General features: G+C 35.4%; 2 protein-coding genes across 2 annotated transcripts; both read left to right on the forward strand.

Annotated features, from left to right (window-relative positions):
• The first annotated feature begins 1993 nt into the window (after nucleotides 1-1993).
• Nucleotides 1994-3302, forward strand: LOC146919106 (60S ribosomal export protein NMD3-like). Its single transcript, XM_085712348.1, has one exon. It carries the CDS (start codon nucleotides 2060-2062, stop codon nucleotides 3077-3079), a length of 1020 nt encoding a protein of 339 aa, XP_085568474.1. The 5' UTR covers nucleotides 1994-2059; the 3' UTR covers nucleotides 3080-3302.
• A 7804-nt stretch (nucleotides 3303-11106) lies between these two features.
• LOC146919107 (uncharacterized) lies at nucleotides 11107-14147 on the forward strand. The gene is made up of 3 exons (XM_085710601.1): nucleotides 11107-11118; nucleotides 11454-13226; nucleotides 13530-14147. Exons 1-3 carry the CDS (start codon nucleotides 11107-11109, stop codon nucleotides 14145-14147), a joined length of 2403 nt encoding a protein of 800 aa, XP_085566727.1.
• The last annotated feature ends 803 nt before the right edge of the window (nucleotides 14148-14950 follow it).

Raw genomic sequence — 14950 nt, forward strand, 5'->3', positions numbered from 1 at the left:
TTTTATTCCTATTTAGCATTTTAATTATTGTCATTTATTTTTCAGCAATTATAATGTATTTAGGTCCAATGTAAATATAAATGAGAAAAATCATGCATGTGTCCTTTTATTTATTTATTTATGCTTTTATATATTGAAAAAAATTGCAAAAAAATTAGGTTAGATTAAGGGATTTTGTGGTGATCCAACGTCACTACGAAATTCTCGCGCTTTTATTTTATTGTCACATTAGTTTTATTTTTAATATTAATTAAAAAAAACAAAAACATGCAAATAACCAAAATCACAAAAAATATTTTTACAATAAACTTTGATTCAAAATCAAGCGATTCCCTTTTTATTTTTATTCTTTCTTAATCAAATTACAATCAACCTTAATTCTATTTTGAGTCTTTTTTCTTTTAATATTAAAAATACAAACAAATACTCATTTGCCACTTGGCTTTTTACTTTAAAACTTTTTTTAAAACTATAATAAAAAACACAAAACCAATCAAACGGTAATTTCTGCTCCGAACTAAAAGGTTTTGATCCCTCATCGGTACGTAGGCAAAGGACTTGTCCTTCCAAATCATAAAAAATGTAAATAAAAAATGTTCATTTTCTTTCTTTCTTTTCACTTTAAATTCCATTTCTAAAATAAAAAAGCAAGCAAGTTTAAGCACAAAAAGTTAAATAAAATCAAGAGGTTCTTGTAGAGTACTACGAACATAAAGGGTGCTAATACCTTCCCTTTATGTAACTAACCCTCGAACCTAAAATCTTTTAAAATGTAGTTTATTAGAACTTTTTTCCACTTTCTTTTGAAAAATTAAAAGTTCAGTCGTGAAATAAAAATAGTGAGTCTACGCCAATGAAATGGCTTGACCTCCAAAAAATGACGCGACAATCTTCATTATCTTTATTGTCTATATACTCTTTGTTATTTGAACAATAATATAATTACTTACAACGTCTATACAATTTTGGTTGATAAATAAATAATAAACCTGACCATGAAATGTAATTGATACATTAGACCCGTGCATCGCACGGGTAAAATATCTAGGACAATATACACTTCCTCTCATTTCTCTCCCACTCTTTGTGTGCTGTTTGGACAACACACATAGAGAGATAAAGGTTCTTCTCATGGATTCCATCAATAGGAACAACCATCGAGAAACCGAAATACTCTATGTGATTAGGTATCATTTTGCTTATCTCACGTTGGTATGCTCTTAAAATGGCCATCAAGAACAAATGGGGTGGTTATGATTCCCTCCAGAAATCATATCAACTTGCTTCTCATTTATTCTCTTGGCTCTCCAAATCCAATGGTAATTAATTGTGCTGTGACAAATTTTCTATTTATTGATTCATCCTCCATTATTAATTTGTTATGTTTTATTTTAGAGTAAATTACACTTCCATTTCCTCAAAGATGCTTGAATTACACTCCCCACTTATGTTAAAATATACATTTCCCTCCCCTCTTATTCAAAACATAATTGAAAACTTTTCACTCCCCTCCCCTGAGAGAAGCTTGAATTACATTCCCCTCCCCTCTTATGTTAAAATCTACATTTTACTCCCTAATATATTTTTTTATTTCTAATAATCTAGAAAAAAAAAATCTAATACACTTCGAAAAAAATAGCATTGCGGGTCTATTTTAATTTAATAAAAAATCGAATACATATTTTTTTGCTATTTTTTATTCACAATTCGATTAATATGTAGTTTTAAACCCTATTATAAAATATGACACATCACAAAATAAAATTAAAATATGTGAAAATTTACTAAAGACAATAAATCATGGTTATTTAAAAGGTAATTTTATAATCTAAATTATAAAATCAATAGAAAAATATTTAAATTTAATTATCATTAACATTTAAATTATATAATCTGAACAATGGTACTTCGGAAAAAATAAGGGGTGCGAGAAACATGTAAGGTGAGAAAAGTAATATTCAATACTCAATAAATAAAAAAGATAGAAAAGTGAGTTGCGCATGCAGGGTATTGCAAATTGCAATTTTCAAAAAATTAGGTCAGAAAGAAAGTGTCGAAGATGGAGGAAGGGTGGCGTGCCGTTGTGAATGTTCGTCAACAACATGTTTCTGAACTGCGTACTTTCTTTCATTTGGAGCAGGTCAGCGTTTGGAACCGTCTTGATAACCTTAATAATATTCAGAAAATCAAATACAACACCGATGAAGGTTTGTCTTTCTGTTTCAATAGCATATCTGATGCTGCGGATGTTGTCGATGTTATAGGGGACATGCTTCCTGCCCAGGTTCAGTGGAACACGATTCCTCCATGCCTTTTTTCTGTTGAAATCGTCCCAATTTGCTGCGGGGATTTGATTTTTCTGCCTCCTGGTAATATTGATGTTGCTCCAAATATTGGTCCTATTGTCATTTGTACTAGGGTTGCCAGAACATTTACTTTGCTTGATCCATTTACCTTGACCCCCTGTTTCTTAAAGGCTGATCAGTACTGGGATTCACCATTCACGCCTTCATTCTCTAGGCCTCAGTTAGTGGAATATGTTGTTCTCTGTATCGAGGAATTAGAAGAAAAGGAGGAGGAGGATGTGGAGGTGAAGAATAAGCTGTTTTTTTATGATGATGATGATTATGAAAATGGTGATTCTTATGCTACTTATGCTGCTGCTGCCAAAAAATATCGTTTAGCTAATGCCGTAGTTGCTCGTGTGAAAGATATTGGAAACAATCACACAACTTTTCAAATCACGACTCATCTTGGTCGTATTTTAAAACCCGGTGACCATGCTCTTGGTTATGACCTGTCTGGAGGAGGAGGAGTAGGAGGAGCCAACCTTCCTGCTGCCATTTTGATTACGAAGATTAGTTATGCCAAAGAGGAGAATGGTAGAGTTGTTGCTGTTCAGGATAAGTGGGAATCTGATTATCAACTCTTCTTAAAAGATCTACAACAAGACCCTAAACTCCTCTTCAACCGAAGAGCAATCTACCGAAATCCAACCAACTGCCATCCATCTGGCCCACTCATCAGATCCCCCTTTTATAGACCTTTTTGTCCATTGGAGGATTTGCTTGATGGATGATCTACTTACAAGCTTAAACAAACATCACTTCTATTGATGTTTTGTTAGTTCCAATAACAAAACACAAGGAAGATGCTTTTTCATTTATTAGGTTTTTTCTATTTGCTGTTTCTGTTTCATGTTTATGTTTATGTTTATTTCGATAACAAGAACAACTTACTTTGTTGCAATTTGCAATTTCTGTTTGATATTTATTTTTATTAGAACAAGTTATGTGTGTTTATCGTGCTTCCCAAACCATGTCTGTCATTATATTCGGCATATAAAGTTCCTTTCACCATTTACTTTCCTTTCCTGTCTTCCATGTGTAAGCAGCTGATATGCATTGGTTTGATCTTCTCTGCTCTGTAAATATCTGTTTCGTAAATCTTAAACAGTTGTTTGTGGGATAGGTGAAGAATCTCTTTAAGATAAGCAAAGCAACTTGTTTTTCTCATGATACATTTGTCCGTCAATTATTTATGAGATTGCTGAATTTGCTGATTGCATTTATATGACATTTTGAGATGTTCAGTTATATCATTATAGGCTACTCAAGTTGTTACAACAAGAGCTTGAAAATTATTTTGTCTCAAACCCCTTCGCAATCTCATTTTATTTTTTTATTTTTTTTAAAGTATACAATCATGTCTCAAAGCCTTAGGGATGCAGATTTTGCAGCAAAACTGGCTGGTTTATACAACTCTTGCAATCAAACATGGCTGGTTTTACTTCTTTTCACTTGGAATTAGTAGACTAAAGTGGCACCAAACTGTGTATTAATGTGTGATATTTACAGCTCATACTGCTGTAAAAGTCTGTTATGCAGAAAACTGCATTAATGTGATATTTCACAACTTGCAAAGACTGCATTAAGTGATGATTTTTATCATGGAATCTGCAAAGCTCTTGCTTGTGAAATATCCAATACTTGTTTTTGACCTTAATTATGTGCATTGGTTTTATAAACATCCGTTGTAGCTTATACACATAAAATCAACGTCTAAGTGTGTTACACAAACCCAAATTAACATAAACAGATTTATCACTTCCAAGAAACAGGAAGTTAGTGTTTATATATATATATACATATATATATATATATATATTTTTTTTTTCTTATTGGGAATTTTAAAGAACAATTTTATGTTTTAAACTAGCTATGTTAGCTTTTTTAAACGAGTTGACGCTGTTTCACAATAGATGTTTAACGATAGTGACTAAAATGACTAACAGAGTGTAGAGAGGAGGATAAAACATTGTTTTCGTTTGAGTTGGGGACTAGTGTGGCAACATCTTACACTTTTAAAATGACTAAAATGGTGGTTTGCTCTTTTATTAAATAAGTCAATATCTTCTAATATGCAATGCTTATATTGTTATACAATTTCTTAAACTATATGTGCAAGTACTTGTGGGATGCAATAAATGGATTTTGACCTAGTCTCTTGATGAAATGTTTGGTAGTTAGGACTAAAAAAAATATTACTATTAAACGTATTAGGTGGTTAAGACAAAATCTTAACTATTTAACGCATTAGTACTCTCAAATCATACAAGAACTTTCCAGTAGACACAGCTGCAACAACTCCTTTGTCTTAAGCAATTGAAGAAAGTGCAATACGGGGAAGAAGGAAAGCATAAGCTCCATTGGTGTCGTTCCCAATTTCATGTCGACAACAAAGAAATTACGTGTGTAGACGCAGACGTAGAGTGAGTGAGAAAGGAACCATCCATGTGCTATGCAATGCACATAACCAAGTCAGCTACCATAAGCAGCAAGGTCTTCAACACATACACATAGCAGCAAAATATTCCCTCGGCTAACTAAGCTTAGGAACAGTTAATTACAAAGACCTGATCTTGAAGTTTAAATAAATAATTATTCACAAGGATCCCTCTTCACACAAGTCCAACCCTGAATGATTGTTAACTTAACAATGGCCGGACATCGAACAGTTGCTTGCTACACTTACCATTTTAAGTTCTGCAAAGAGAAGAATCACAAGACTAATAATAGTATGACCTGGTCTTGCTGTTAAAATAATGAAAAGGATATTGAACAAGTGGATGTACAACATTATTCATTCAACTCAACCGGGCATATATAAGATGAGTACCTAAGTATACAAGATGCATCATTCAGCTTACATGCATCTTACCATCAGGGTCAAAGAAGGGGCTCATCTTACGGGCATATATAAGATGAGTACCTAAGTATATAAGGGGCTCAGCTCAGGGCCAATAAACAACCAACTCACAGAGAATAATAACAATGCCAAATTTTACTGATATCAGAAAATTACTACATAGTCTTACCATCAGGGTCAAAGATGAAAACCTGTTTGATTTTGCCATTAGGCAGAGATTACTCAAAAGTCTCAATACCCTTATCCTGCATAAAACAGACATGTTAGACATTTATGCTTGCACTCAAATACAAAACTTTACATTAGTGTGTCATAAGCTTCTCTCTTACTAATACACAAAAATTAGTGTATGTTTGGTTCCACTTTAGATGAGTCGAAATTGATTCTTGATTGTTTAGAATTGATTTTAACATGTTTGAACTTTCTCGGGTAGAATTGATTCTAACTTTAAGCTAGAATTTGAAGCTTTTACCTCGAATATTGATTTTTAGCATTGAGTTCATTGTTCAACCAACTTTTAGATGAATGTATTTAACCATAATCACTTTTTATCAACTCATTTTAGACAGAATAAATTTTACAAATTCAATTCATCCAAAATCATTTTGTCACTGCATAATCAAACATGCACTTAGTACATATTTGGTTTTGAGGTCAAAAATTGATCTAGAATGAATTGAAAATTGATTTTACTTAAAAAAGTAAATTGAACGTAAAGTATTTTGTGTTTAGACACATTTATGTAAAAGTGGGTTGAACAATAATTTCATTGTAAAAAACATATTTACTGTATGTTTGGTTCTGTGATGATAAGAATTGATTTTGAACGAATGAATTTTGTAAAATTGATTATAAATAAAAGTGAGTTGAAAGTAAAGTGAGTTGTTTTAGATATATTCATGATAAAGTGAGTTAAGCTAAAGTCTATGTTTGGTTGCCCGGTGAGATAGCCAAAATGTGAGTCTATCCCTTCAAAATCAATTTCACTGTGTTTGGTTTTCCTTTGTATCTCTGCGTCGAAAGTTTTGCTTTTTAGAATTTGAAGCTACAAATCCTAGCTCCAAGTAGAATCAATTCTGGAGACAGAATCAATTCTACTCAACAGCAACCAAACATATCATAATCAATTCTACACCTTCGAAATCAATTCTAGTCCCTCTAAAGTGGAACCGAACATACACTTAATTCAAGCTATATTAGACTCAAGTTAGTATATCATAATTATTCTTATTTTTATTTAGAAAATATAAAAAAAAAACTAAATTAAGCTAATACATTTCTTACTAAAGGAACAACTTGAATAATACTGAATTGTAAAAAATTATAGTCGGTGTATTATAATTGTACTTACTTTTATTTCAGTTATATGTTTTTAACCAAAATATGAAATAGATTATAATAGAAGAGAGATACAATAAACTTGGAGGGCATATACCTAACTCGCAGCACAAAAATGGTAGATGTATCCCTAAAGTGTATTTCAAATCAAACAACTACAAAAGTGTTAAGTTACCAACCCAAAATGGTATTGAAAACAATAAATTGATCCCAAGTATTTCAACAATATAAAAAAAATAAAATTTAATTGCCCTTGGACCCGATGGTTTCCACTGCATTTTCTTCAAACAATACTGGCATATTGTTGGTGATGACATCCACCATCTTGTCCAAACAGCCTTCCTAACAGGTCATTTTGATTCGGAGATCTCAAACACTCTCATTGCACTAATCCCAAAAATTGATCCTCCCAAAACTTACAAAGATTTCAGACCCATCAGTCTTTGCAATATAGTTTACAAAATCATGACAAAGGTTTTAGTTCATCGACTGCGGCCTCTTCTTAACAATATTATTGGCCCCTATCAAAGTAGTTTCCTACCTGGTAGGGGCACATCTGATAACTCAATTGTTTTGCAGGAAATTGTCCACTTCATGAAAAGATCCAAAAGAAAGAATGGATGGGTAGCGTTCAAGCTTGACTTGGAAAAAGCGTTTGACAATGTTAATTGGGAGTTCCTCAACTCTTGTCTACATGATTTTGGTTTTCCAGACATTACCGTCAAGCTTATCATGCATTGTGTCTCCTTAGCCAACTACTCTATCTTATGGAACGGAAACAAGATGCCTCATTTCAAGCCCACTCATGGACTCAGGCAAGGTGACCCACTTTCTCCCTACCTCTTCATTCTGTGTATGGAAAAGCTTTCAGTTGCTATTCATGATGTTGTTCTTCAAGGGAGGTGGGAACCAATTCACATCACTAATGACGGGCCTCAGATATCCCATCTTCTCTTTGCTGATGACGTTCTTCTTTTTACTAAGGCTAAAAGCTCCCAACTTCACTTCATCACTAGTTTATTTGACAGGTTTAGTAGAGCATCAGGTTTGAAAATTAATATTTCCAAGTCTAGAGCATTATATTCTTCTGGCACCCCAAATTGCAAAATCAATAACCTCACTGCTATTTCTGGTATTCAAAGCACAACTTCTCTTGGCAAGTACTTGGGTTTTCCAATGCTTCAGGGTCGACCTAGAAGAAGTGATTTTAACTTTATTATTGAAAAAATGCAAACCAGACTTGCATCTTGGAAGAACAGACTCCTAAACAGAACAGGTAGACTGACTCTAGCAACTTCTGTTTTTTCCTCCATCCCTACTTACTATATGCAGATTAATTGGCTTCCTCAAAATATATGTGATAGTATAGACCAAACAACCCGTAATTTCATCTGGAAAGGCTCTAATAACAAAGGGATCCACCTAGTCAATTGGAAAACAGTTACTAGACCGAAGCATATTGGTGGCTTGGGTGTTCGCTCAGCAAGAGATGCTAATACTTGTCTGCTTGGGAAACTTGTTTGGTACATGGTACAATCCACCAATAAGTTATGGGTGAATCTCCTCTCTAATAAGTATTCAACCGGTCCTAACATGCTTCATGCCAGAGTGACTAGCAGCAGCTCCCCTTCATGGTCTTCTATAGTTCGAGCCAAAAACATTCTCAAAGTCGGTTATACTTGGCGTGCAGGAGCGGGCACCTCCTCTTTCTGGTTTAGCAATTGGAGCTCTCATGGCTTACTTGGTTCCCTGGTCCCTATCATCGACATTCATGATCTCCATCTCTCTGTCAAAGATGTCTTCACGTCCGATGGCCAACATACTGATGTTCTCTACACCAACCTTCCTCAACACATAGCGGACACCATCAACAATTCTCACATGAGATTCAATGCTCATATTGAAGATGCTCTCATTTGGAACCATAACAAGAATGGCGTTTACACTACCAAAAACGGGTACTCCTGGCTTCTCTCCCTCTCAGAAACAACGAGTAATGATACTACTTGGTCTTGGATTTGGCGGCTGAAAGCTCCTGAAAAATACAAGTTCCTAATTTGGCTTGTCTGTCATAATGCAACCCCTACCTTATCCCTGCTTCATCGCAGAAATATGACAGCCTTAGCAACTTGTTCGCGTTGTGGAGAAAATGAAGAAACTTTCTTGCATTGTGTCCGTGACTGCAAATACTCCACAGCGATCTGGCACAAAATTGGTTTCGATAACACTGCTTTCTTCACTGAGGGTTGTGCACAAGTCTGGCTTAAGACCTTCTCTTCTGGGTCTCGCGCAAGCAGCTTCCTCGCCGGTCTTTGGTGGTCTTGGAGGCACCGCAACATGATGTGTATCAGCAATGAAACTTGGCCATTATTTCGGATCAGTTTCCATATTCAGGATTCAGTAAATGTCATTGAGGCTAGTTTCCAAAAGATTAACGCCACCCCTCCCGACCGTATGGTGAGATGGAATCAAAATAATCATCTTTGTCACATCCTCAATGTGGACGGGAGTTGCCTTGGTTCTCCAACTCGTGCTGGATTTGGTGGTATCATTCGAAACAACGCTGGTTTCTACCTCTCTGGTTTCTCTGGCTTCATTCCGGATTCGAAAGACATCCTGTTAGCTGAACTCACTGCTCTTCACCGCGGCTTTCTCTTGGCTGCAGCTATGGGAATAGAGGATTTAGCTTGCTACTCGGACTCCCTTCTCTCCATTAATCTCATTACAGGCCGAGCATCAAATTTCCATGCCTATGCTGTCCTAATTCAGGAGATAAAGGACCTCTTATCTGCTCACAATTTCTCCGTTCATCATTGTCTCCGTGAAGGAAACCATTGTGCGGACTTCATGGCCAAATTGGGAGCCTCATCGAATGAAGAATGCTTAGTCCATGCTTCTCCTCCTCATGAGCTTCTTGTTTTAATTAGAAATGATGCCATAGGAACCTCTTTTCCTAGAGCTTAGGCTTTTGACTTTGTTTTTCCTCTCTCTGTTTTTGTTTTTGTTTGATTTTAGCCTTGTAACCAAAAAAAAAAAAACATTTGTCGTGTGTATGATTCTTTTATAATAAATTCAAATTAGTAAATTATTTTTATTCATATTTTTATTTAGAAGATATCAAAACAAAAACTGGATTGTATTTGCCAACAACTTCTATGTATTATTTAGACGACGAACAACATTACACCACACTTAGACGACGAGATCACAAAGAACAAAACCTAGATTTATGTGAAAATCACTTATTTAGATTGAAATAGCGAGAAAAGAATGAAGATAAGTGATTTCAGGTAAACAAATTCGCTCAAAACCACTCTCTCAATAAAGAAAATAGAAGAGAGAACCTTGAAAGAGAAAAATGGGTCGACTTGTTGAAGATGGATGAGTGCTTTCAGTGTTTTTTTTGCTACAAGTATGTCGTAATTTTTAATTAGAAGCTTTTTATTTGAGGGGTTGTAATTAGAAGTTTATTAACTATTTAAAAACTAATTAATATAATAATTTCATGTGGAGGAGAATCAAGATGAACTTGTGGTAACAATCGTGATGTAAGGATTCCGTCGCAACGCAAGAGGTTCTCAGATGCTAGAAAATTTACCTGCAAATTAAATATTAACACTCCAACATTCATGTTACGAATGAGGTTGAAAAGCGTGTAAAGTATGAATCGTAACTTGGGGTCACATTTATATAGAAATTGACTACATGTAAATTGGTGGAATCCTCGTAAATTATTATAGAGAAATGCTAAGGGCACTTGATCAGAAGTTTAAGATAGAAATTTTATCTTAAAATTTATGTATTCAACATATTGAAACATAGAAAAACAACATTTTCTACATGAAAGTTATCAATAGTTTCTATTTTTGAATCTGTGGAGTATCCATAAGATATTTTTTTACTTATGCATGTCTTAAATTGAACCATACACATTTCTATTGAATTTTTACAACATTATCTTACTTTTTTACCCTTCATCTTTTCTAGGATACGTATATGTGAAATATCTTATAAGCATCCTTGTGTATCTATGGAGTATCCAATAAGTATCCGATAAGATATTTAAAAAAAAAATTAAAATAATTAATTCTGATACTTTGTGGGTGCGTATCCGTAAGTATCCGTGGAGTATCGTACGTGTCCATTTTGGAGTATCCGGACTTCATAGGTTTTGCTCAATGAGGTGAAAATATAAGGAAGAGGGTGGAAGATGTAACCATACGACATTAAACTCTCCAAACTTGGGACATTCTACTTCCTCAAATCCAAATATCTGAAAAATGAAAATCATACAATACAAATTTCAAACATATATTATTGTATCATGAAACTAATATAATATGTGTTGGAAAAATCAGAAACTAATATCATAGAGAACCGATCGAGTTGAACGCTTCTTTGGTTAGATGTGTTGGAAAAATCATAAAAATTTGATTTGGCTCAGGAACTATGAAGAGAGTTAATTTAGTTGATCCATAATCTGTTATGTTTTGTTTTATTACGTGTTTTACGCTGTTGAATTATGTTTTGTTTCTTAGGATTTTAGAATTTGAAAATAGGATGCAAAAGAAGGTTGGAGGGTCTAATAAAAAAATTCTAAACATTATAGGATTATGAGTGGCCCAAGAAAAAAAAGAGTAAAGAAAGGTGGGTTGGCCCAACATAAACAAACAAATAGGAATCAAATAAATAAATGAATTTTGCTCTTCACCCAGCACATTTCGCTCGCGCCCTGCAGCCATGTCCAAAATGCCCCCGCGCTAGTTAACTTGCGCAAGTTTAAATTAATGTGCATGTTAAGTTACGTAGCGCAAGTTAAGTGGCGCAAGGCTACTTTTTTTTTTAATTTATTTACTATTTTCAAATTATGTTATTAACTTTATTCTAAATTATTTTGTTTATGGGAGGACATAGGCGAAGAGCTCTACACCACAGCCTGCTCCTGGCTTGAAGCAGGATCTTTTCCACCTCATCTCAACGACACAAATATTATTCTTGCTCCAAAGGGGGACCATCCAGAGACCATTAAGGATCTCTGTCCAATTTCATTATGTAATGTGCTTTACAAAATTATATCAAAGGTTCTGGCTAACCGTCTCCGTCCTCTCATTGGAAAATTCATTTCTTCCGAGCAAGCTGCTTTTATACCGCACCGATCTATCACGGATAATGCTTTAACAGCCTTTGAAATTCTTCACTACATGAGGGGTAAGCGCAAAGGCAAATCAGGAGAGGTTGCCTTAAAGCTCGATATCTCAAAGGCCTTTGATAGTGTTGGTTGGACCTATCTTAAGGCGGCTATGAGAAAAATGGGTTTCTGTGATTGTTGGATATCTTGGATGATGATGTGCATTACTTCGGTAGACTATCATGTACTTTTTAATGGTGATCGCATAGGTCCGATAAATCCGGCAAGGGGCCTTAGACAAGGTTGTCCTTTGTCGCCTTACTTATATATTATTTGTGCCGAAGGCCTCTCATCTTTGTTGAAGCACCACGAGCAAACAGGCAGAATTCATGGTGCACGTGTTTGCCGTTCAGCCCCGTCTATCAGCCATCTCCTTTTTGCAGATGACAGTTTCATCTTCTGTAAAGCCACTCTCCAAGAAGCGAACTGCCTAAAGGATATTCTTCTAAGCTATGAAGCAGCCTCCGGACAGTCCTTGAACTTTGGTAAGTCTGCTATATCCTTTAGCCAAAACACGGCTCCTGATATTATTACTTCCATATCTGATTGTTTGGGTGTTACAAGAAGTATTGGTGAAGGAAAATATCTAGGCCTTCCTTCCTTAGTAGGTAGAAGTAAGAAGGCTATATTTAATTACATCAAAGACAGAATCTGGAAGAAATGTCAGGCTTGGAGTGCAAGAGCTTTGTCTAGAGCGGGCAAAGAGGTGCTTATTAAATCGGTTGCCCAAGCTATCCCCTCTTATTGCATGGGTGCGTTCCTTATTCCTTCCTCTCTGTGTGAAGAAATAGAAAGAATAATGAACTCTTTCTATTGGGGCTCTAAGAAAAATGGAGGTCGCGGCATTAATTGGTTGAGATGGGATAAACTTACAATTCACAAATCCATGGGCGGTCTAGGCTTTCTCAACTTGGAAGCCTTTAATCTATCTATGCTAGGAAAACAAGGATGGAAACTCCTGAATGATCCAAACTCCTTACTAACACGCATTCTCAAAGCTAAATATTTCCCTAGACGGGATTTCTTGGAAGCTAGCATTAGCCACAATCCAAGCTTTACATGGAGGAGTATATGGAGTTCTCAGAACCTTATTAAGCTGGGCTATAGATGGAAAATTGGAGATGGCTCGCAAATCAATGCCTGGACAGATCCGTGGATCCGTACACTTCCCGGTCTCAAGCCATCTACGCCTCCACCCCTAAATATGGAGGACCTCACTGTTAAGGATTTAATGACACAGGATCTGTTATCTTGGGACTTAAATGTGATCCACAACTTGTTTTCCGCACAGGATGCTGCTGCTGTACTCAACATACCGCTGCCAACACGCAATCTTGCTGATGTCCGCGTTTGGCATCAAACTATGGACGGAATCTACACTGTTAAATCTGCATACCGCAGATGTATGTCCATTGCTACCGAATCTGAAGCACAAACAGCAGAGACGCAGAGAGATTGGAACAAAATCTGGAGGCTTCATGTCCCTCATAAAGTCCGTTCCTTTCTTTGGAGGCTAGCTCGCACATGTCTCCCTATGCGCACAAGCCTCATTCAAAGGGGAATCAACTGTTCGGACGCCTGCGTTACTTGTGATACTATGGCTGAAACACATTTGCATACATTCTTTTTTTGTCCCAAAGCTTTATGTTGTTGGGAATTAGTGCATTTACATAATGTCATTTCTGATCTGTTATATACCACTCATGACTGCACTGCGCTTCTGTTCAGCCTCTTTGACAGGTTATCCGCTTAGCAACAACCATTGGCCTCTATGATTCTTTGGAGTATTTGGAAGAGCCACAACTCTAAATTATGGGAAAATTCAGACACTCCTCCTTCAACCATTGTTCGTAGAGCTAAAGACTCTCTTCACGAGTGGCAAGTTATGCAAAGAGCAAAACAGCCGAGACAGGGTACACATCAAGAGCATAAGTGGTTAAAACCGTTACCGGCAACCATGAAGTGTAACGTCGATTGTGCGCTCTTTAACAATAACACTATTACTGGATATGGACTTTGTTTTCGTGATTCTACAGGACAGTTAGTACTTGGTATGTCCAATTATGCCTTCTTTTCCTCATCGTCAACTGAGGCCGAAGCACTAGGATTATTGGAAGCAATAAAGCTTGCTGTTGAGCGTGGCTACCAATCTGTTACTTTTGAATCCGACTGCAGATTTGTTGTAGAGGCAGTCAATACTACTCAAGTCCCTCAGAATGAAGTCGGAGACATCATTAGTAGCTGTCAAGAATTGTTGTCTTTTCACAATCATTTTTCTGTCAAATATGTAAGAAGGCAAGCAAATGAGGTTGCTCACTCTATAGCTAGAGCTTCCTTATCTTACCCTCGTCCCCATATCTTTAATGATGTACCTTCTTATTTGTACCCTTTGATTATGAATGAAATGGCGTAACTTTGCATTTGCTCAAAAAAAAAATATTTTGTTTATATTAATCAAAATTATTTTCTTAACTTTATTCTAAATTATTTTCTTAACTTTATTTTGAAATTATTTTGTTTACATTAATCTAAATTATTTTCTTAACTTTATTCTAAATTATTTTCTTAACTTTATTCTAAATTATTGATTCGATATTATTCTTTAAATAAATACAAATACAAATAAAGGTAAATACAACATTAGAAACTAAAAGCAAATATAAAATAAATGAACAAAATTGAGGCATATAATAATATCTCATTTTATTAATAATTCATACATTACAATAATTCATACAATAATTTTGAACTTATTCACTAAATCTACTTATTTTCTCCTTGGGGTAAAAAGTAATCAATCTTCGTGGGGTAAAATAGTGAGCAGCATTCTTAGGGAAAATACATCATCAACCCTTGGGCTAAATTTAAATCTGGTTTTTTTTACCACAAGAAGTTATTTTTACCCACGGTAAAAAGCTTATGCGGTTAAAAAAGTAGGTTTAAAATTATCCCAAGAGTCGATCACTTCCCCAAGTCGGCTACTCACTACTTTACCCCGACGAAAATTGATCACTTTTTACCCCAAAGAGAATATTGAAAAGAAAAAAAAAAGAGAAATAGAGGGAGAGAGTGAGAGAGTGAGGAGAGGGAGAAAGTAATATGGTGTGAGGAATTAGGGAAGTATGGAGGGGTATTTATAGGTAGAAATGGGAGCCTAGGTTGTAACTACCATAAATATGGTAAAAAAAAGTGTAAAGGTTGTAAAAAACGTGTAGA

Source organism: Medicago sativa, chromosome 5, assembly GCF_051527215.1.
Source record: "Medicago sativa cultivar Bolivia chromosome 5, Bolivia_mono, whole genome shotgun sequence".
In the NCBI taxonomy this organism is placed as follows: Eukaryota; Viridiplantae; Streptophyta; class Magnoliopsida; order Fabales; family Fabaceae; genus Medicago; species Medicago sativa.